Source organism: Podarcis melisellensis (assembly GCF_964234715.1).
Source record: "Podarcis melisellensis genome assembly, chromosome: 13".
In the NCBI taxonomy this organism is placed as follows: domain Eukaryota; kingdom Metazoa; phylum Chordata; class Lepidosauria; order Squamata; family Lacertidae; genus Podarcis; species Podarcis melisellensis.
Genome location: NC_138545.1, coordinates 32119783 through 32141665, shown reverse-complemented (window position 1 = coordinate 32141665; position 21883 = coordinate 32119783). Strand labels below are relative to the sequence as shown.

General features: G+C 47.8%; 1 protein-coding gene and 1 long non-coding RNA gene across 7 annotated transcripts in view; one reads left to right on the top strand and one right to left on the bottom strand.

The window, feature by feature from the left end:
• Positions 1-13096, top strand: part of MLLT6 (MLLT6, PHD finger containing) — an 87804-nt gene extending 74708 nt beyond the window's left edge. For 4 of the 6 annotated variants that reach the window (XM_081885578.1, XM_081885576.1, XM_081885574.1 and 1 more), the window contains exons 11-20: positions 2619-2803; positions 4078-4195; positions 5272-5338; positions 5904-6043; positions 6791-6979; positions 7843-7931; positions 8383-8738; positions 10124-10232; positions 10699-11055; positions 11606-13096. In XM_081885578.1, the coding sequence (XP_081741704.1) occupies positions 2619-2803; positions 4078-4195; positions 5272-5338; positions 5904-6043; positions 6791-6979; positions 7843-7931; positions 8383-8738; positions 10124-10232; positions 10699-11055; positions 11606-11650 (1655 nt within the window). In that variant the 3' untranslated portion in view covers positions 11651-13096. The remainder of the gene's footprint in view (positions 1-2618; positions 2804-4077; positions 4196-5271; positions 5339-5903; positions 6044-6790; positions 6980-7842; positions 7932-8382; positions 8739-10123; positions 10233-10698; positions 11056-11605) is intronic. The other 2 variants (XM_081885577.1, XM_081885579.1) reach the window with 2 other exon arrangements.
• Positions 13097-13401: 305 nt separating this feature from the next.
• On the bottom strand, positions 13402-21180 carry LOC309355140. Its single transcript, XR_014162419.1, has 4 exons — positions 20343-21180; positions 20033-20076; positions 14807-16162; positions 13402-13523 (listed from the first exon to the last, which is right to left on the bottom strand). It is a non-coding gene; the product is annotated as an uncharacterized lncRNA (long non-coding RNA).
• Between the last annotated feature and the right edge of the window lie 703 nt (positions 21181-21883).

The window sequence follows — 21883 nt, the reverse complement described above, 5'->3', positions numbered from 1 at the left end:
CCTCCTTTTCCTTGATCTGTGTTCTCAAGCGCATGCAACGGTTGACAACTTTAGTTAAAATTAAGCTGGCAAAACTTAATTTTGAAAAGCACTAAAAGCTGTCAGCATCTGAATAACATTTTTGGTAATGTTTCCAAATATAACAGTTTTTGCCTGGGTCCCATCAGAGCTCACCTTTTGTCCAGACTTCTGTATTACAATAATAGTACAACTTAAATAGTTTTTTAATAGAGTTTTTGAATATTCAGGTTTTCCAACACATCGCATTACACTATCTTGTAGTCCTTACAGCAGCCCTGTAAAGTAGGCCAGGATGCAGCCCAATAGTTCAAAGTGTGCTTTGGCTGTATATTGTTGGGTTGAATGATGTGCATGCCAACCTCCTGGTTTGCAAAAAGAATAATAGAAGTGTAGAGTTAGAAGGGACCATGGGGATCATCTAGTCCAACCCTCTGCAATGTAGGATTTTTTTGCCCAACATGGGGCTCGAACCCACAACCCGGGGATTAAGAATCTCATACTCTACCAATTGAGCTATCCGGGGGCACCAGGGCTGAAACTATCATGCAATGTAATCCTGTGTGCATTTACTCAGAAACAAGTCCCACTGTGTTCTGTGGGGCTTACACCTGGTAAGTATGTTTCGGATTGTAGCCTGCATCTCAAGGCACAAGACCTGAGAAGCCAATCCCTGACTCCACCCCAGGAACTCACACACACAAAAAGCAAAATTTAAAGACTGGCTGCTGGGTTGGGAGGGTGTGAAATTGACTAAGAATTACCCCTCATTTTGACTTGAGGCTACTCAGTTTCAGCTTCCCACCCAACCTGCAAGGAAGTCCCCTTTTGGCAGACTGAGCTAGTATTACAGTGAAGATTTATGTATGGGGTCTGGTGGGGAAGAAAACAGAGCTTGCAGTGAATTCTTCAGCCGCAGTATGAGCCTGGCTTTCTCTCAGCACCACAACTGAATTGGCAGACATGCATAGCAGTGAATCAGCTCTAGCTAGGTTGTCATTTATGGCTCTCTGGCCATGGTTCATGCAGAATGTAGTTCTTTTTCTAAAAAAAAAAAAAACCACACACACACACAAAACCCCCCAGCACTACAGAAATGTTATCCACTGTTTTGTTTTTGTTTTTAAAGGGTAATGGTGATGGAATTGTAGAATCCTAGAATTTCCATTTACAAGAAAGGAGGTTCTGACTGAACATCAGAAAGAGCATTCTGACAGCAAGAGCTGTTTGACAGTGGAGTGGTCCTCCTCAGGAGGTTGTGAACTCTCCTTCCTTGGAGGTTTTTAAGCAGAGGTTGGATGGCCATCTGTCACGGGCGCTTTAGTTGAGATTCCTGCATTGCAAGGGGGTTGGGCTAGATGACCCTTGGGGTCCCTTCCAACTCTACAATTCTATGAGTCTGTTCCACTGTCAAACAGCTCTTATAATATTATTTTTAGTCAACTGTTAGAAAACTCTTCCTGGTGTTTATGCAAAACTATTCTGGGGGTGGAGTAAAGGCTGTTGGTGATGTCAGAGGAGGCCAGCCATGCTGTATACAGCGTGCTTCTGGGAACTGTTTTGTTCTGAGATTGATTCTGGAGAGAAATGGTTCCATTTGGGTTAGATGCAACGAGGGCGTTTCCAGATCAGTCTTATTGCTCTACAAACCTTAAACCTGTCTTTGTTTGCCCTTAGAGTCACCAAACGAACTGGGCATTGAAGGCAGGAATTGTATAATTCAGTTATCAGTAACCTCATGAATACTGTCCAAAGGGTTTCTGTCCATTCCAGAAAGCACTCCAGACCACATTGGTCTGAATAGCTGGGAAAAACAATGTCATATCCAGAATCAAAAAATTGCAGTTTACAGGCCTGTCTTACCCATTGAGGCTAGTGGCGCAAGGTTCTGGAGTACGCCACGTGAGAGTCCAGGGAACACCGAACGAGTGTGCTGAGTGAGGGCGCGTGCGCCGCTCCCACCGAGCATCGGCTTGGTTTTTTCCCTTTTATCCTGCAGGCGCCGAATTCTGCAGGGCACCAGAAGGCTAAAAGGGAAAAAACCGAGCCGGCGCTCGGCGGGAGCGGCGCACGTGCCCTCACTCACTCAGTGCAGGCCTGCTCTCTCGGTGTGCTGCCTGCCATGGCCACCACGGCAAGAAGCAACCAGCTGAGCCTCTGTCTCTTCCCCGTCGGAGCTGCCCTCCAGCCACTGCCTGCCTCCTCCAGCCCTAAAAAAAAGGTCAACTCTGGGAAAGGGGGGTGGCGCTCCGCAGGGATCTTTGCACCACGGCCCTGGCAGTTTATTGGCTGGGAGAATGCCTTATCTGGATCCCACATATCAGGCAAGTAACAGAGGTGCATTTGTTGTGCTGTGTGCTATGCTGTGCCCTGGAAAAACCCTCAGCCACAGTTGGTCCAGTTCTCTAAAATGGGAACAATACTGGCGTGCCCTAAAGGGATTGTTTTGGGAGGATGCAGAAGGAAAGGAAAGGTTGTCAAACCATCCTGAAAGAGAGGAGCAGAGGCAACGTGGGAATTCGAAACAAGCAGCTATAGACATCCTTTTCCTTGGTGCCTGGCCATCTCTTTTCAAGTCTTGCTTTCATTTCTTCCTGCAGGGATCTACACAAGCAACAAAGATCCGATTTCGCATGGAGGTGGGGTGCTCCGGACAGTGTGTAGCACTCCTCTCTCCTCCAGCCTCCTGGCTCATCAAGGCACTTCGTCGCTTCCCCAGCTCACCCGCTCTCCCTTCGCTAGCGCCATCCCAACCGCCTCTTCTTCCTCCATCTCCACAACCCAGGTAAGCACTTCAAGCATCAGTGCTCTTAAGTCATTTCTGTGCACTGAGGGGGTGCATGGGGCACGTTCTAAAGGACAACTGTGCTGGCTGGGGCTGATGGGACTTGTGGTCAAAACAACACTGGAGAGCACCAGGCTGGTTAAGATTGATGTGTGTAAAAGGGTAAAGAATTTAAAAGGCATCAAACAAACAGAAACAGCCTAGGGCTTGACTGACCTCTGTGGAGCGTGATTTGTAAAATGTGAAGCAAACAAGCGTGGCTGCTTCTCAGGGTCTGGGTAACTCCCAAGTCCTCATTGTTCAAGCACGCTGCTCCTGCTGCTTGCCGATTTTGCTGCTTTTTAGTCGGCCAACTTGGAATATGCAATACAGAAAACCTGCTGGTGAAGAGCAGTATTCAGTGGCTGGGTGCACTTTACCATGCTAGGCTGTGTGAGAAATGTCAAGGGTGCCGTTCTTCTTGGTCTGCAGCCCTCACGGTAAATGTAGGCACTCATTTTGATTTGCAACTTGTACATTCATTAATTGGACTCTGAAACCACTGCTGTCTCCCGAGTAAAAGCAAAACAAATGCTATTATTCTTTGATGGTGGTGAACTGAAGCAGCAATCCAGAAAGCTCTCTCATAATTCCATCCTGATGATTTAGCATCCAAAGCTGAAGCTCTCCCCATTGTTCTAAAGGTAAAGGTACCCCTGACTGTTAGGTCCAATCGCGAATGACTCTGGGGTTGCGGCGCTCGTCTCGCTTTATTGGCTGAGGGAGCCGGTGTACAGCTTCTGGGCATGTGGTGAACCAGAGCAGCACACGGAAACGCCGGTTACCTTCCCACCAGAGCGCTACCTATTTATCTACTTGCACTTTGATGTGCTTTGGAACTGCTAGGTGGGCAGGAGCTGGGACCGAACAACAGGAGCTCACCCCGTTGCGGGGATTCGAACCGCCGACCTTCTGATCGGCAAGCCCTAGGCTCAGTGGTTTAGACCACAGCGCCACCCTCGTCCTATTATTCTAGTCTCTGGCTAATTTACATGCCTCCAGGTATCCCACCACCACCACCAATTTCACCTGCGTTTCCTGCAGAAATAAACTGAAATGCTTTGAAGCTTCTTTTTAAGACAGAGGCCCAAATGTCATCTGTCTGCTGCCTGTCTGTTCCGCTCATCCATTCAGTACCAGCCTAAGCTCTGATCAGAAGTTTGGAAAAGACGACTCTTAAAATGAAATGGCTGTTTTTCTTTTCCCTTCTTCCTTTGTTGTCCTCACCTCTGCAGGTGTTCTCACTGGCGGGATCTACGTTCAGTCTCCCTTCCTCGCATATTTTTGGAAGCCCCCTCACTTCTGGGCTGCCGGTCAATCCTCTGCTGAACCAATCTGAAAGCAACCGGACAGGTACACAAACCGGAAAGTTTGAAATGATCTCATTATAGAATGTCCTTCTGAAAGTCAAGGCCACACTTGTCTACAAGGTCATCTCCTTCCCTTCTTCCCCCTGCTGCTTAGTTCCAAAGTCTTTAGAGCTGATAAGGTTTCCACACATGTGGGGAAGTGTGATGGGTAAGCTAGGGAAAAAAGTTTCATGTTTACTCCTTAAAAAAAGAAAAATGAAAACATGCCATTTACAAAGATCAAGCTGTTTGGGGTATAAATACAGCAGGCAAGCTTCAGAAATATGACCTGGAACCCTTGGGAAAATACGTGCGCATGCGCAGTGAAAGAGAGACCATGTTATGTTGACACAGTGACTGCACTAGCCTGCCATCTGGTGGCATGTGGGAGTAACACCATTCCTTGAGACAGGAAGTGGTTATGTTGTTATGGCTGCACTGAGCATTTTCAGTTTTTAACTGGAAGGTTTAAGAGGCTTTGTTTTGAATCCACAGAAGGTGTAAGACCGTGTAGTGTAGAATGTTAACTGTGTAACTATTGGGTGTAGGACAGTTGTGGGTATGCAGAAATAAATGGGAGCTGAGTTTTGAGAAACTGCAAGTTGAGGAGAACTTAGACTTATAAGATCTGTGATTATAATAAATAATATCAGGGTTGAATTCACTTGGGCAAAATTATGTTAATGTGGCAGATCACCCAGGGATTTTGCAGGCCTAGACACAACGATAGACCTATAAACTGTGGTCTTCCCTTTTAAAACTGGGAGCCCTTTTTTAACAAGCAGAACAGAGGCATAGGGAGAGCTAAACTTCAATCCCTACTTGAAGCTTACTTCCCTGGAATATGCCCTCCCAGATGCCCTCCCTCTTTGATACTGGATGTGGAGTGTCCTTGGAGAAAAGGGCAAAAGTTTTTAGGCTTTTAAGCAGCAGGTTTTAGTACAGAATCTGGGTTTGAACAAACAGTAGTGCTGCATCATGTCTGCTCAGGTCTTCTGCCATATCAAGCGTTTGGGGTAGTGTTGGGGAGGTTGTCTGTAAATAATTTTTTTAAGCCACTCTATATATTTCCACTTCCAGAAGCAGATTTGGAAGACTGTAATTTTGTCTGCCGAGGGTCATCACCACAAGAAAGTCTTTCTTCCATGTAAGTTTATTTGCCTGAAATGCTGCATTGGGGGCGGGGGGGGGGGGGGAGAGAAGGAAACAATGCACTGCTTAGCTAGGAAGGTTAACGTAGTAGTAGTAGTAGTAGTAGTAGTAGTAGTAGTAGTAGTAGTAATATCATCATCATCATCCAGAGATAGGGTTGCACCACGCAACAGACTAATAGGGAAGACAAAACCAATGGGGGCATGACAGGGTAAGGAACATGTTTCCTTTCTCAAATCCTCATTGCATGTGGAGAGAGTAGCTTTTCTGAGAAGATACCTTTGAATATGCAGCGCCTGGTGAAATTTCAGGTGCAGAGAAATGGCAGGGCAGGGGGTGCTGACAAGGTGTCTCCCTGTGGCTGGTGATGCCAAATAAGCAAAAACATATGGAATCTTCATAATACATGCAGAATTGAACTTTTTTACATCTCACAGCCTTCCAGCTGATGTGGAGTTCTGAACATGAGACAAATGGACTTAATAGCTTGTTTTAGGAGGTGTGTTGACTGTCCTTCCCCTTCTGACAACACTTTTCCCACCACTCTGTTCCCTCTGCAGGTCCCCCATCAGCAGCCTCCCCACTCTCTTTGACCAGACAGTATCAACAAGCAGCGGGCAGCTGGAAAATGTTCCCCAGGCTACACCAAACATTGAGCAGCTCCTGGAGAAACAGGGCAATGGAGAAGCCGGTGTTAACAGTGAGTCGCAGGAGACCTTGTGGAACTGTTTGCCTTTGCTCAGGGGCTAAGGATGGTGGCAAACCTCACTCATGTATACTTCTCCCATCAGGCTATCTCCATGCTGAAGGCTTGCTTGGGGGTGGGGAGGTGGCATTCTGATGCCATATGTCAACAAGCAAAGCAGATGCACAGAGAAGAGGTTCCTTTATTAAAATAATATAATGAATGAACCACTTGTCCCAAACTGTTGGTTCATGCGAATGTTGGAAGATCAGACCTCACACATCTCAGACCTTTTGACCTCATTCCTGACCATCATGGAGTATAGGGCCCCAGGTTTCAGGTGTGCTATGATGGTTAGAGCTTTGGGCTCAAACCATGGAGACCTGTGTTCCAACGCATCCCCCAAGCCAAGAATATTTTATGACCTTGGGCCACTTACTTATTTCTCAGCCTACTTCACAGGGTTGTTGCAAAAGGGCACAGGGGCGGTCCTATGTGTGCTACCCAGCACTACTTCCAAGAAGGGTGGGGTGAAAATATATTAGGCAAATGAATGAGGGCTCCTTTCTGTGCAAATCAGGGGGCAGAGAATTATGGGCAGCCTGTTGGCTTCATTGATTGTGCTCCTTATTTTACTGCCTCCTCCCTTTCGTGTATGCTCTAACTGTGTCACTGTTGTTCCCTCCCCACCCCTCTCCACTCCCGGCCCTTCTTCGTTGCCTCTCCTCCCCCCGGCCCCCTTCCCACCCACGTTTTCTGCAGTTGTAGAAATGCTCAAGGCCCTTCATTCGCTGCAGAAAGAGAACCAGCGCCTCCAGGAGCAGATCATGACTTTGGCAGCTAAGAAGGAGCGCCTGCAGCTTCTCAACGTCCAGCTCTCTGTCCCCTTCCCGGTGGTCACCACCAGCAACGGCCCTGCAGGCCAGGCCCAGTACATCCTGGCCTCCAATGGTATGGAGATGAACTCTCCCCTAAGCCCTGCCTGACTGTTTCTTAATTCCTGACAAGGACATTTTCCAGTCATGGCATCCCATTTATGGGATACCGTGCTTTTATGTCTCTCAACTTCCTTTTCCTTAATCTTAACTAAGAGGGTTTTCAGCTCCTCCTCAACAAAACAAAACTTTATGGTTTCACCTTGGCCTTTTTTGGTTCCTCAGCCACTTTGCAGACAAGGGGTGTCAGAAATCAGCATATATAATGGTTTCTGCACATGCTGTAGAGGGAAGTGAGGGGCAGATGAGGCTCATCAACCTGGGAAGGTAACCCATCTAGGAGAAGGAAAACTCTGATCCTAAACCACCTCTGCCTTGCAAGTTATCTTTGAGAGAAGAAAAGGCTAAGGAGTAAACCCTACACAAATCCGCAGTGAAGTCCCTAAGATGGTTGGATGGTGCCTTGTGTGCCTCCTTCTGGCAACTCCTGCAGCCAAGCTGGTGCCAAACATATTGCTCTGCTTTCCTTTGGACCACATCAGTGAGGCCAAGACGAGAGTCTTGTCTGGGCAGCCCAGGACCTCCATACACACTGCCCAGGCTTGTACCTGGAGAGGTCACTTTGGTGCAGCTAATGCAGCACCTTGACTTCATCCCCAGAGGCACACTCCATTGTATCTTGAGACAGTCAGATGCCAACAACATATATATCTCAAAAGAAAGAGGCACAGACCCAAGACATTCAGTGTGATCCAGAAGCTCTTAGCCGTCACCTTGGATAGGGTGGGCTAAGCTGGGCTAAGTCGGAGATACAAGGTGCTCTGCAGCTGTGGAGATGTTCTCTGGAGAGGCTTCCTGATTTTCTCTTTTTCCCTCTAGCATGCAACAGCGACACGTTGAGTATCAGCAAGAGCCCTCCTTGCAAGAACAGCTTTGGCATTGAAAACTCGCTCTCCACTTCCTCCGAGGTACGGAGCATCTCTTTCCGTTCTCTCCGCTGTTGCTTATTGGAACTTTAAACCCCCACCCCACCCGGAAGCAGGTCCTCCATGGCAGATTTGGAGTGCCATGGAGCGTGGCCAAGTGGCAGGCAGACCAGCCAATGGGGAATATCTCCTGCAGCACCATATGCCATGAAATCAGTGGGAGCTGTGTATGAGTGTGGCAGCACCCTTGTGTGGCTTCCATTCATTTCAGCAGGGGCTGGCACAGGAGACCTCCCACAAGGGTTACACACACACACACACACACACACTCATTAGCTTGGGCATCAAAATGCCATCCCTGCTGTCAGCAGTTTGGACCTGGCAGATGCCTTTCCCTTTGGTGGGATGTGCTGGATTCAGTCACAGGCAGCCCCTGGGTAGGATCCCTTGCGCACCAGAATGATTCTCCCTCCTTTCTCCTCCCTTCTCACAGGATCCTCACTCCGGCTGCCCCAGCAGAAGCAGCTCCTCCCTCTCCTTCCACAGCACGCCTCCCCCACTGCCCTTGCTGCAGCAGAGCCCTGCCTCCCTCCCGATGACGACTGGGGTGCAACAGCCGCCACCAGTGAATGGCTTGGCCAGGGCAATGGGGACTGTCCACGGGGGAGGCACCCCTGCCAATCATAGCCTGGTGGATGGTCTACTTGGGAGCCTGGCGGGAGGGCAGCAGGTACCCATCAACGGCATCCTGGGAGGTCTGAATGGAGCAGTGGCCACCCAGGCCCAGAATCCCCTCTTGGTGCAAAGCAGTGGGCCCCCAAACCTGCAGCTCTCCAGCAGCCAAAGCAGGTAAGGCTCAGGAAGGAGGGGAGAAGAGGGAGGGAGGAACAGATGGAGATGGGTTTGCAGTGCCTAAAGGGGCTCTACTCGGCCAGAGTTCTGCCACACGTTCCAGAAAAGCATTTTATTGGTGAAAGCTTCAGGGGAGGTGGCTGTCCCCACCTACTCTGCCGGGCTTCCGGGCGTTTGGCTTTCACCCACACCTGCTGTTCCTGGTTGGCCTCCCAGATTTAATTACATGTGGTGTGTTTTGCAAGGTTTGTGCATACCCCTGAGCTATATCATCCAGGCAAGGCACAGGAGATGCAGAGATGTGCACTCACCTTAAAGCAGGAGTGGGGTGCCCGGGGCCAAATGCAGCCCTCCAAGCCTCTCTATCTGGACCTCAGAACTCTCCTCAAGCTATGCCTCTCACTTATCCTGCTTCACACCTAGAGTACTTTTGCCTGGCTGGGATGTCTCCTTGAACTCTGGTCTGGATGGAGGATAGAGGGGGGGAGGTGTATGAACTTGCCTACTGTACAAACATAAAGCATAAGTCCATTGCCCTGCCCACTTTTGACCCTGACCCTGACCCTGCCTACTATTGCCATGTGGCCCTTGGAAGGTTGCCCGACAGGGAATGTGTGAAAAGCATTCTCCACCCCTGCCTTGAAGTGTAGTCCAACCTGCAGTTTGGAAAGAACCAAACTAGGGCTACGTGCACCTTGCAGTTCTGTGACTGCAGGAATTATACCTGGGTGCAAGTAAAAGGGAAGAGAGTTTCTAACCTTTAAGGCATATAAGGGACCAAAGGTGGGGGAAGGAGACACAATAAGGGAAGCATGACAGCAGGTGAGCAAGACTTATGCCTTCTCTGGACAGCCAGTTTGCATCAACAAGGCCTGGTCTCTTGCCATAAGGCGGTGGGGAAATGAGTGCTCTCCTGGATCAGACCAAAGGCCTAGCTAGTCCTGCATCCTGTTCTTACAGTGACCAACCAAGTACCTCTGTGGGAAGCGCCCGAGGGCAGTGCAGTGAGGTTGTATAAGAGCCATGTCGTATGTTCCCTCCTGTACATGAGGCCAGGTGAGGGAGCATGCCTGGCATGCCTCCTAACGCAGCCAATTTTCAGGGCCATTGGAAGGTGGCAGAGTGGGAGGCAGGCAAATCTGACCCAGGGGACACAGTGAACCATTAAGTTCTTCTCAAGCCCTCTTTAACCCAAACAGCACTCCTCTTGCCTCAGCTCTTGTTTGTTTGGGGGAGGTTCCTTGGGGTGAAATTAGAACCAGACGTGTCAGTTGGCTTTTCTGTCTTGAGCACCAATGTTTTGGGGCATGGCCCCACTGTTTCTGGAGATAGCTCTCTAACCCCACCCCCCTCGACGCTTTGTCCCTCTTACCTTTCTCCAGCATGGCCAGCACAAGCCACCTGACTGAGCAGCAGCAGCAGCTCCTCAGCCAGCACGAGCTCCAGCTCCAGCAGCTGCAGCAGCTCCTGACTTCGCAGCCACTCAACCCAGTAAGTACCTCTGCTCTGGTTGGCAACTCCTGCCCACAGTTGTGGCAGGCAAGGGGGCTAAGCAGCTGATGAGGTGCCTTGGCTTCTTACACTTGGGAGGCTGGGGTGGAAGTTCCAGGAAAGGATGAAAAAAGCCTGGATCATCTGGGGAGGACAAAGATTGGCGTGTGTAGGAATTATGAGAGAGGTTCGTAACATTATGAGCGGTGTAGAGACAGTAGGCAGAGCAGTGGCTCTTGAACTGCGGGGTGGAGATCCCTGGGGGGGGGGCACCTCAAGAAAGATGAAACCCCATAGCGTAGGATCCTGATTCAGGCAGAGCCTTCCTTCCTGTTCCAGCCCATGACTGGGGTGGCAGACCTAAGTTATGGGAGCACTCCTTCCCCTAGTTCTTCTCTCCTGTTGGCGTGGAGGGAGAGCTGCCGAGATCCTTCTGCAGCTGACCTTTGCAATTTTGTCTTCCCAGGAGCAGCAGGCTTTGGTATTCCAGATGATTCAACAGATTCAGCAGAAGAGGGAGCTGCAGCGGCTCCAGATGGCCAGCTCCTCCCAGCTGTCCATGACTGGCCTCAGGCCGGCTACCTCCACATCCCTCCTCCACTCCAATGCCCCTGCAGCTTCAGTTGCCAACAGCAACCTCCTGGCCTCCATTTCCCCTCAGCAGCTTAATCCAGCCAGTTCCTTGATGGCTTCCCCATCACTCAGCACCAGTGGGAACAGCCTGATGTCAGCTGCAGCAGGGGTAACTATCCCAACTGTCCTCACCGCACAAACCAACCCTTTCCTCAACCTGCAAGGTGACAACAGCAGCCAGAAAGGAATGGTGGGTATCAGGCCATCGCCTGCCAACAGCTTAGCTGCTGTGAGGTCACGGAATGTTCACAAGTTTTCTCCCAGCTAAGGGGGAAAGGGTTAGCTGCTTTGAAGAGAGCAGGAGATAATTTTGACTAAGTGGGGAGGAAATCTACATAATCTAGGGACAGGTTGGATTCTTTCAGAAGGAAATGAGAGGTGATAAGGGGTCTGGGTGAAGGGGAGATGAAGGCTGGAAGTGCTAGTGGGAGAGTCTGTCTGAGACAAGGATGCCAGCAGCATGGAGCTGAGCAGGGAAGGTGGTTGAAGGAAGGAGGGTTAGAGTAGGCAATGAACTAAGACACAGAGACCTCAGGGAGCACTAGATGGAGAAGAAAGGAGTAAAGAAATGTGAAGATTTCATAGGAAATTGAAGTGAGCAGGTGAATGGCCTTCAGGCTTGCAGGGCTATTATTGTGGTGGATGCTGCAATTTCCTATATTTTTCTTTTTCTTTTATTGCTCTTTGACACGCAACCGGTTTAGACTGTCCTGTGCTTCTTCCTTTATCTTCATGTTTAGGGCATGAACGAAAAGGGAGGTGCCCCAGTTCAGGACAAAGGTTAACTTGGGCGATACCAGGCTGCTCTCTGCTATAGGAAAGCAATCTGTGCCTCAGCCACGGATCCCGAGACGTAGAGCAACCACATGCAAGACTTCAGAGGGAGTCTTCCTGCCATGGGCAGAGCAGTGCCAAGCAAAGGTCCGCCAGGAGTCTACGTTCCTCGGTTCTGAGCCCGTCGTACTGAACCCTTCCAAAGGAGGCAGGTTGAGCAAACAACACCCAGCTCCCTTGTCAGCTGTGTCTGCGATGCCGCACTTATTTCACAAGAAGTTGCACTCCCAAGGGGAAACGGTGAAGCAGTCTGCTGATCAGATACCTGAAGACACCCCCCTCGAGGGTAGGATCAGCTAATCGGACTGTGGCCACCTGGTCCTGGAAGGAATGCTGTCTTTGCAGAGCAGGGCATTCTCCAAACCAGGGATAAGGAATCCAGCAAGGCGCAAGGCAGCGAAAAGGTCCAGCTGCGGCAACAGGGTGGAGCTTTTGAGGTCTCTGATGCACAAGAGGGTGAGATTTGGAAGGCGTTACTTGGAAACCCCACACGGGAATCCTGCAGAGAGCTTGGAGGTCTTCAGAAGTGCACACAGATGAGCCTTTCTTAGCGTTTCTGCTGGGAGAAAAAGCTGCTCGGTTCTCCCAAATCTCCCACAGCCAGGGGTCTTAAACACTGACCTGAAGGAAACAGCCCCTCGCTTTCATCCTTGAGTATGACCCTTCTCTTCCATACCTTCAGGAGGCTTTGTTAGGTGTCCTGCAGTTAACAAGGCCACTGCAAACAATCACCGCTCACCATCAAGGTGCTTTCCAGCCCCTCCAGAAAAGGACCTTTTCCTACTCCGTCAGACCAGCCACCCAAAAGCCAACAGCAAAGAGGCAGGGTGGAGACTTCATCTAAGGGCAGGAGCTGCTCCTTCCACCTCCAAAGCAGCTCCGTTCTGGTGAAGGAACATCTTCCAGCCCAGTCAAAACCTCTAAGCTAAATCAGGTCCTAGCTGACAAGAGCATTGGTCTTCCCACCAGTGTGAGCCCTCTCCCATCTCCAGGGAGTCAGCTCCATTCTCCTTTAAGCATTTTTAAAGGATGTTGCGATGAGGGGAAATGGGGATCCAAGTCAGATATCCTGAGGAATCCCACCCAGACTTGCCTCCATGTCATTGCGGGCACATCCCAGCCACCTCTTCCAATTTGCACTATTTTCAAATGGTGCTGGGCATGTGATGATGACCACAGGAATGGCCACTGCTGTTCAAATTCATCTCCCCCCTCCCCTGTGTGCTTTTTGCTTTTGTTTCTTCTTTTTCTTTTGCCCCTTTTTGAAAAATACCTGCCCCACAGATGAGTTGGATGCTTGAAGTAAGGGGGGGCGGGGAGAGAAATCACAGCATGTTTTCAAGATTTCATCCTTTGGTTTGTTTTGTTTCATGTAAACAGATGTACCTGGCTCCACATTTTGTGTGTGTGTGAATGTGAATGTGCTGTAGGGGTTTGGTGTGTGGGTTTTTTTTTTTATAATTTGTTCAACAGAAAACTACTGGAAACTGACAAGAGCAGCAGCTTTTCCACATGGAAACCAGGCAGCTTCTCATCATGGCAGCTTTGGCACTAATTAAGGAGCAGCTAGAAAATGGAATAACGCTTGACATTTCCCCCACCCTTTCAGCAGAGCGTTCACAGACAGAAATACCCATCAACATTATGCACTTACTGCTTGGACAGCAGACTCCTCTTTGAAAGGCATCCAGGCCAGCACTTCTGCCACATTCCAGATCAGTTTTGTCCTTCACTGTCATTCTGGTGTGGATCTTCTTGGCTCTTGTCCAACTGCCCAACTGTGGCCTTGGATCGCTGGTGAATTTTTGTTTTGTTTTAAATTGTCTGTTTTTTAAGAAAGCAATTGCACAGATCAACTGTTTGATTCAGAGTTGGAAGTTGAGGAAGGACCACATCCAGCCCCTTGCCGCCCCCATTCCTGTAAACAACTGGTTGGTGTTGTCCTCAGTCTCCTGTTGGGAATCTGTGGTGCCACCAGGCAGCTGGATTGGGAAGCAGATGCTCAGCCAGCACCTGCAGAGTTCCTCATCCAGCCACGCCAGTGGACTTTTGCCCTTCTCACTGGTTTGCGGTGGTATATTCTTCCTAGCCATACTAACTTTCCTCTCCCTGGAATTGCAGGTTTGACTTTTTAAGTTTTCCTGCCAATAAATGCTGGATTTGCACAATTGTTACCCACATACCCACGGACTCCCAACTAAATTTGATTCGATAAGCAGGGGGGAGACAGGAGGGAAGTACCCTGAGGTGGGTTCCTGAAGTGGCCTCGTGGAACTTCCCCTAAAAGAAGACAAGTTGAAGAAGCACACAGGTGAAAATAGGCAGATGTGAAGGGGCAAGTTCACAATTGGGAATGGTTTGGAGAAGAAAGGGGACTCTGTAAGCAGAGGAGGGAAGGGCCAGGGCATTGGCTGGGCAGGAAGGCAGCACAAGGCTTCGTGCATAACGGTTGGGAGAGAGAGACCTGTACCTCTCTAGTGATGGCACAAATACACAACAGTACAAGAAAAAAACATGGTTCCCAACCCCTGGTTCCACTCCTAACAGTGAGGTGGGGGGCTTATGCAAAAACAACTAGGCAGAAACATGAGCTTTTTTCTCTTTCTTTTTAGTGCTTTTCTCCCAGTTGGGCTCTGAAGCCAGAAGAAGCCCGACTGCAGAGAAAATTGGTGGGGTGTGGGTGTGTAGCATAACATATGAATGGATGATGGCAGGCATGAGAAGGCCTAAGCAGCCCTCTCCTGCTTGTCCACCCTACCCTGAATATGCCTCCCCCACCTACCCCTGCATTTGTGTTAACTGGCAGGCACATGCTTGGAAAATGCATGCCAGCAGACTGGCTGGAGACTGACCCATTTCATGGGTAGGTAGATTTGGGGTTCACACATCATCACAAGCATGAGAATCCCACATTCACCCCATTACACTTTCAGGGGTTGCGTTCTGAAATCTCACCCCCCACTATCTCCTTGCTGCCCCTTAGTGGTTTTGTGGGGATATATTTGTCCTCAAAATCCAGTCCCAGCCCTGTCTGGTCTCTTTGACTTAAGGAATGCTATGTGCCCAGTCCAACCCACCAGGCATGCTTTGTGGCTTCAAAGACTCACCTGGAAGGGGGGGTTTTATCAAGTCTTAGGTGGGCTGCCATCCATCTGGTCATCTGGAATAATGCCCTAAAAAAACATTAATCTATGCTCTGGATTACATCTGAAAGGAACTAGTGAGTGGAAAGATGGTTTGGGCAGCTGGCATTCAGTTTGGGATGCTGCTGTTCAAGTTGTAGTGAGCTTGTCCTGGCGGGCAAAAGATTTATCTAAAGAGGTGTCAATGCAGGAAATTTTGTGGAGAAGGAGGACATGCACTTAAGTATGCCAGTTCTGTCCATTAGGCCACCACAAATCATGCAGCCTCCCTCCCGAGTCCCAAAGAAAAGAACTGGCAATGGCATGTTCAGGTCAAACGGCAATGCCTGAATGATGCACACAACCCTGTGCAAATGTAGCAGCTTGCTTACTGGTGCTACTTGTCGTAGGATGCTCCTATGAGTTCATAGGAGCATATACCCAACCTAAGAGATGGTGAAGGGTGTACTTAGGGTGTATATTCCACACATCTATGATCTGACAAATAGTTGTGGCAGTCTTAAAAAAATTAGGGCATTTTTCTTTAAGTCACTAAGCAGATGGTAGATCAGATGAACTTAAATATAGAGAAGCAGAGAGCTCACCTGAAACATAGAGGGAAACGCAAGGTGAGTTATTCAATCAAAGTTTAATTTGTTGTTCAATGGGTCTGCCAAAAGAATTAGAACAGGGGTGTGGAGGAGTAGGGCAGCCCACTTTGTGGGGGGAAACACCATGTTGACTCCTCATTTTAAAGTCCATCTGCTCTCAGCCCTGGTTGTGAAAAAATACTTTCCAGTTTTCTCATCTTGCATAACCTATTGAAGTTGCAGGGTCATGCTGGCCAGACTCTTCTTATCTAGGGAAATCACCCATCTTGGAAGTGTGGTTAGACCTGGAAATCTGACTGAGAAAAAGCTTACTGGCTTCACCAAACGTTTGGATCGGAGTAGATCTCAAGCTAAAATTTAGACAGCCAGTAGAGAGAGAATGTGTAGGTGAAAGAGGCTTGTGGGGTATGGGAGGAAGCACTTATTTCTGGAATCATCCAAATGCACCTGCTCTCTCTTAAAAATGGCAGCTATCACCTCCATCCTGTCTGTTTCAGCCACAATGTTTTCTCCTACGAAGCCTACCGGTTTGGGCCATGACTTTCTATCAAGACTTATGAGGGCATTCTGACAGTGGTTGGAGAACACAGCCATCATGGTAGTCATTGATAGCCTCATCTTCCCTAAGTTTCCCTAGTCCTCCTTTAAAGTCATCCAAGTTGGTGGCTCTCAGTCCATCTCATCACAGATCTCCAGCATTTCATGTAGTTTGGCAGTTTGTTACATTTGGCTGTGAAATTCATCCATTTTTTAAAGATTCAAAAATGCTTCAGCCTTTCCTCATAGGGAAGGTGCTCCTGCAGTCGATCAGTCATTTGGGTTGTCCTTACTGCACCTTTTCCAGCCAAAGCACCGGTCCAACAAACTTGGGAGTTCAGGAACAGTGTCCCAGGAATGAAACTGACTTGAAATCCTAACTATTGGGGTTTTTAAAGCAGAAGCTGGGTGGCTATCTGTCATGTATGATTTAATTGAAATTCCTGCTTTGCAAGGAGTTGGACTAGATGACCCTCAGGGTCCCTTCCAACTCTACAATTCCGCGACTCCATGATTCTAACACAGGCATTAAGGTCAGCGCGAAAAATCTGTACGTAAGGCAGACTAGTTGTGGTGCTTTGAAAAAGCACCGGGGCAAGAGCACTGGAGTCTCTTCCTTGGCAGGAAGAGGACAAAAATAAAAATTGGAGGAGGAAAAGGAGTAATCTCCACATTTGGTTGCACTGGGGTATATTTCTTTATACCCATCTTTTGATGCTAATGTCTCGTTTTAGTACCTTGCCTGTGCCTAACACCCCTCCCCTCCTTGGTAGTTGTTATTTTTAATTAAAGAGGAAAAGATGTCTATATATATTTTGGCAATTAAGGTAATGTAGCTAAGATATATTTTTTCCATGCTGCTTCACTGTTCTTTATTATAATAAATAATAATAATTAATATCAAAGACTTTAAGAAACTAAAACAATTGGGGCTGTCCCCCTTCAAATTTAACTAAGCATAGAGTGATATCATGGGTGGGAAATTTTCTCCTTCCCCTCTCCCCACACTGGGTGTCCTTCAAATGTTCTTGGAACACAACTCCCATCATTTCCTGACTGTTGGCCACGTTGCTGGGGAAGATGGGAGTTGGAGACAAACAACATTTGGAGGGGACAAAGGCAGCCACCCCCCATTTTAATGCAAGCACTGATCAAGGCGTTGGGTTTCGCCAGCTAGGCTAGAATGGCCCGTGTGAGAAAATGTCAGCAGAATGTGCGCTTAGAGAAGAAAGGGAATACTGTAATGGGAACGAGCATTTCCGGAGTCCCTCAGTAGATGGCAGTGTGCTAAAGCAGGAGTGGGCCTCCAGGTGTTGCGACTGGGGCTCTCAGAGCTTGGCAACATCTGGGGAGCCACAGGTTGCCTTTTCTTGCATTGAGCCGTGGAAAGCAGAAGTGATGTTTCTAAATAAATAAATGAATAAATAATGACCAAAAGTTATTCCAGTGCATTTTGAGCTGGCAAGGCTTTTCACGAGGGAACTATAAATTTAGTTTATGTTTTTTAAAAGGTCCACCATATATGCAGTCCTTTTTTAAATAACCCACTTGTATTTCTTGTCTGCAAGCAGATACAATCTTCCAGGTGGAAAGGCGCATTTACAACTTTAAAACTATGTACACCTCTGTGAAGTTTAAAATTAAAGGCTGTACCCATTGCTAACCAAAGAAGGAAGGGGAAAAAATCATTAAGAAATAAAGAGATGTTATAGTTTTGGGGTATCGGTCACCCTTGTTTCTATTCTGTATAGTTGTGATGTGCTTCTTGCTATGTAGACACTGAGTCCACTTCCAGGAGACAGCCTTTTCTCCCCACCTATGGAATACTCTCCCAGGAGACATAGGAAGCAAAAATAGCTGTATTCTTGGTCCATAAACTGCCAAAATCTGCAGTTGGTAAATGCTTTTACTGTATAAGGCCCATACTAAAATGTCACAAAATAGTAACACGTTCTCCAGAATGCTTCATCAGGCAAGATGCTACCCAAAGCAAGAGGTTCTTCTGAGCTTCCTACTAAGTTATCTTTCAGGGCCAGGCAAAACCCTTTTAACAATTGGGAGTTCCTATTTAAATTGCTTCTATGCTGCTTCTATAACGCTGTTGTCTGTTTATTCATTCCGATGGTGCTGTACTTTTATTGATTGTATTCTGTTGTATTTATGTGGTGTCACACTGCCCTGATAGAAGGAGGTGGGTGAGGTCTTCTGGGAGGGCAGGATATAAATTCTTCTGCAAATAAATAATTTCCAGCCTTGCCAACTGGAAATGGTAGATGACTTTTGGATCACTTTTTAAAATAAAAGATTCTTTTTCAATACACCTTTAAGGGTTGTCCCTTCTGCCTTTTGTGGTCTGGTAAAATACAATATAGGTGTTTGCTTGCTGCAGAAAGAGAGAGAGAGAGAGAGAGAAAGAAAGAAAGAAAGAAAGAAAGAAAGAAAGAAAGAAAGAAAGAAAGAAAGAAAGAAAGAAAGAGAGAGAGAGAAAGAAAGAAAGAAAGAAAGAAAGAAAGAAAGAAAGAAAGAAAGAAAGAAAGAAAGAAAGAAAGAAAGAAAGAAAGAAAGAAAGAAAGAAAGAAAGAAAGAAATTGTTGTCATCCATCTGTCTTGGGAGACAATGGAGAAGCTTGTGGGTGAGGTTGTGACACCTGCTGTGGCTGTAGAGACCACTGCAGCAGAGACATGTTTTGTTGCAGCTTGGGCAGATGAAGGCAGGGGGTTGGACTAGATGGCCCTCATGGTCCCTTCCAACCCTACAGTTCTATGATTCTAAGACTGGTCTGTCCACCCTCTGGCAGTCTCTGGGCAAGGAGGGAGATGGAAAGGCTCTGCCTTGCCCACTGCTGGCTTCAACCCCACCCACCAACAGCACACAGCCCGCAGATTATGCACCCAATGCCCTGGCATGTGGTGGTTCTCTTCAGGAGAGGCTGCCCCCCCCCCACTATGGTGAAGGTGATTACTGGCATGTAACACAGAAGCAACATACAGAAATGTATGGAAGATGCCTGTCTGATGAAATGGGGAATGGAATTCCATGCACACTGGAATTTCAACAGGTCGCCCAATCTCCCCAGATGTGCTTACTGCATTTCTTCAGAAGGCATCTTCCATGCATTGTTGCATTTGCAACAGAAACTCCAGAGTGGGGGAATCGGGAGATCCCACTCCTGTAACAATTTGATCATTCCCTCCAGAAAACGTAATTAGGATGTGAGAAAACAACTAAAAACCTGCCCCTGCAGCAAAAAATCCCAGAAGTGCCTTTCCCTGGGAATAATTTTGATGTGTCTGCACAGGATTTGAGCTAGTTTACCTAAACAGGTGCAATGGTATTCCAAGGCAATGGGGTTTGAATAAGCCAATCTAAATCAGAGCACATGCATGTTCTAGGCATGGTTTGGCTGGATATGATGACAAAGGAGAGCTTTCTAAATTGTAAATAACTATGAGCCTAAAAAAAATAAATCTGAATTTTAATTAGCACATTTTCCCATAATTTTTTTATTTCTGCCTTTGGGTTTTGGTAACGTCAGAGTACGCCAGAACTGATGTTGACAGCCACACTTCAAAAATATGCTTTACTGCGGCTGAGATTGCAGTGTGTCTGATGCAGTTACAGAAGTTACAAAATCATGAATATGCAGATGCCAAAGAGGCACAAAGAACAGGTGGCAGATTTGCAAATTAGTTGAGGGCAAATCCCCTCTCTGCAAAACATCAGGGATGGATGTTAAACTGAATTTGAAATGTTGGCCAACATTTGAATTTGGAACATTCCTATTAATATTTAGCTGTGGAGGAAAGCAGCATAGTAAAACAAGCAGGTGTGTGTACTTTTTCTATTACAGTATATATAAAAGAAATCTGTACTGAGTGAGGGGGGCAGGCCAGATGCGCTAGGTTTCTTTTATGGCATTTTAACAAAGAGACACTTCTCACTTGGGGAAAGCATGAGTTTAAACGTAAAACACTTATTTTTTCCTATGAGAAAATTCACAGGGGTTGGAATGGGATTAACAGCAACAGGAAAATCTCAAATCCTCAAGTGTTGCTTACTTACCCTTTGCTTCCACTTTTGGTAACTCCCCTCCTTTCATTCCTGTCCTGTAAAAGGCAGAATAAAATATATTTGTATCACAACTGTATTTGAACAAATCCAGATCACATAATTAAAGTTGATTGGAGCTCTGCACAACAAACTTGCTACTGTCAAAAACCAGACTTTTTTGCAGTAAGATGGGGAAATGCATTCACTGCAAAGTGTGGAAACTGCAGCAAGGAGCTCTGAAGGAAGACTGATTACCAACACTGCCTCCCTGCTCCATTCTCATTTTGATAAACTTGTATTTATCCCGAAGAAGGGCCCTTACATTTTGTAAAAAATGTAAAACCATCCCGAAGCCTTTTTCAGCTGGGTTGAGGAACTTCAGGCCCAGAGAACAAATGCGGACCTCCAGGTGTCTCTTTGTGGCCCTCAGCTCTCTCTCCCCAGTAGCCTTATCCCAAACCTCCCTGGAGTGCTTTTGCCTGGCTGTACTCTCAAACTGTGACAATGCCTCTTGTTTGGCAGGGACGGCCCAACCCTTTTTGCCACCTGAGGCAAAATGGGAAGGTGCCGTCCGGTGTGCCTTTTGCTCCCCCCTTGTTGCTCCCGTTAAAGCCCTGGTTATCAGGGTCACGTGACTGTGGCTTCTGGTGAGATCTCACAAAATCCGCTCAAAATCATGCAGAGGGCCCTGGAGACCTCCATGAGATCTTGTGAGGGTCTCACAAGATCTCGCTGGAAGCCACTGCAGCTTCTTATTCTCACTGGGAGAGAGGCACCCATGGAGGCATTCCTTGTATTCTGCTGCCTGTGACTCAGTGGCCTAGCTAGGGCTTTTGTGTTGGAAAGGGGTTTTGCTTTCCCCCAAATTTCTGGTATCCAATTCTTGCAAAATCCAGCAAGTCCTAAGAAACTTGCTTCTGGTAAACCTGAACCTTCTCTCTCTCGAGGCGCCTCAGTTTTGCTCCTGCTTCCACCCACTAAACAGCATGTGGCCCCACAAGGCAGGGAAGTGTTCCCTGCCTGTTTTTAAACCATGAGGCCCCACGTCAAGCCAGCAACCCCATTTGTTCTGCGAAGGGCTTTGCTGCCTATAGATTCTAAATATGTGGAAATTAAACTCTAGTTCCCATTTGCGGAAGACAGTCCCTGGGTTGTTTGACCCTTTAATTAGTTCTCTCACCCCTCCTATAAAAACTATGCAAGACAATTCTTTTTTAAAGTTTAAATGACATATAACGTTTACTTTGTGTGCTTGCACTTGCAGATTATACAATATAAGACTCCAGACTAACTCTGAGGCAGACGGCAACACACATAGACGGCCTTGCCTCCGTGATACAGGGGCTCAGGGCTGCATGATGTCAGTGTGCTAACATCAGCGTGCACACCACAGAGCATGCTGACGTGTGTGTAGACACCCTGTGGGTGCAGAAATTTGGGGGGCAGGCCTCTCATTTGGAATTGGGGGTGTGCTTGGCATCCCCCTCTATTCTTGGCGACCGTGCCTGCACAACGTAACTGCTAACTGCCATAACTGAACCAACTGCCATAACTGCCACAGAGCGTATGACGTCATAGAGTTCCACAGCTCTTGCAATTCACCCTTTTCCGTATGCATTTGGATGTTAACATCCCACGAAACATGGCCATTCGTTGCTTCTTATTTTTATTTTTTAGCAACCGGCGCTCCGCCCTGCAAGGAAGGAGGCTGAGCAAATGCAATGGTCGAGGAGCGCGGCGGCGGTTTGAGTCTTTCTGTCTGTCTGTCTCTCTCTCTCTCTCCAAAGCGCAGCCCCAGGGCTAAAGGTTACCCGCCTCTCCCCTCCCTCCCCGGGCTTCGAGCTCCCGCTAGAGCCAGCTAGG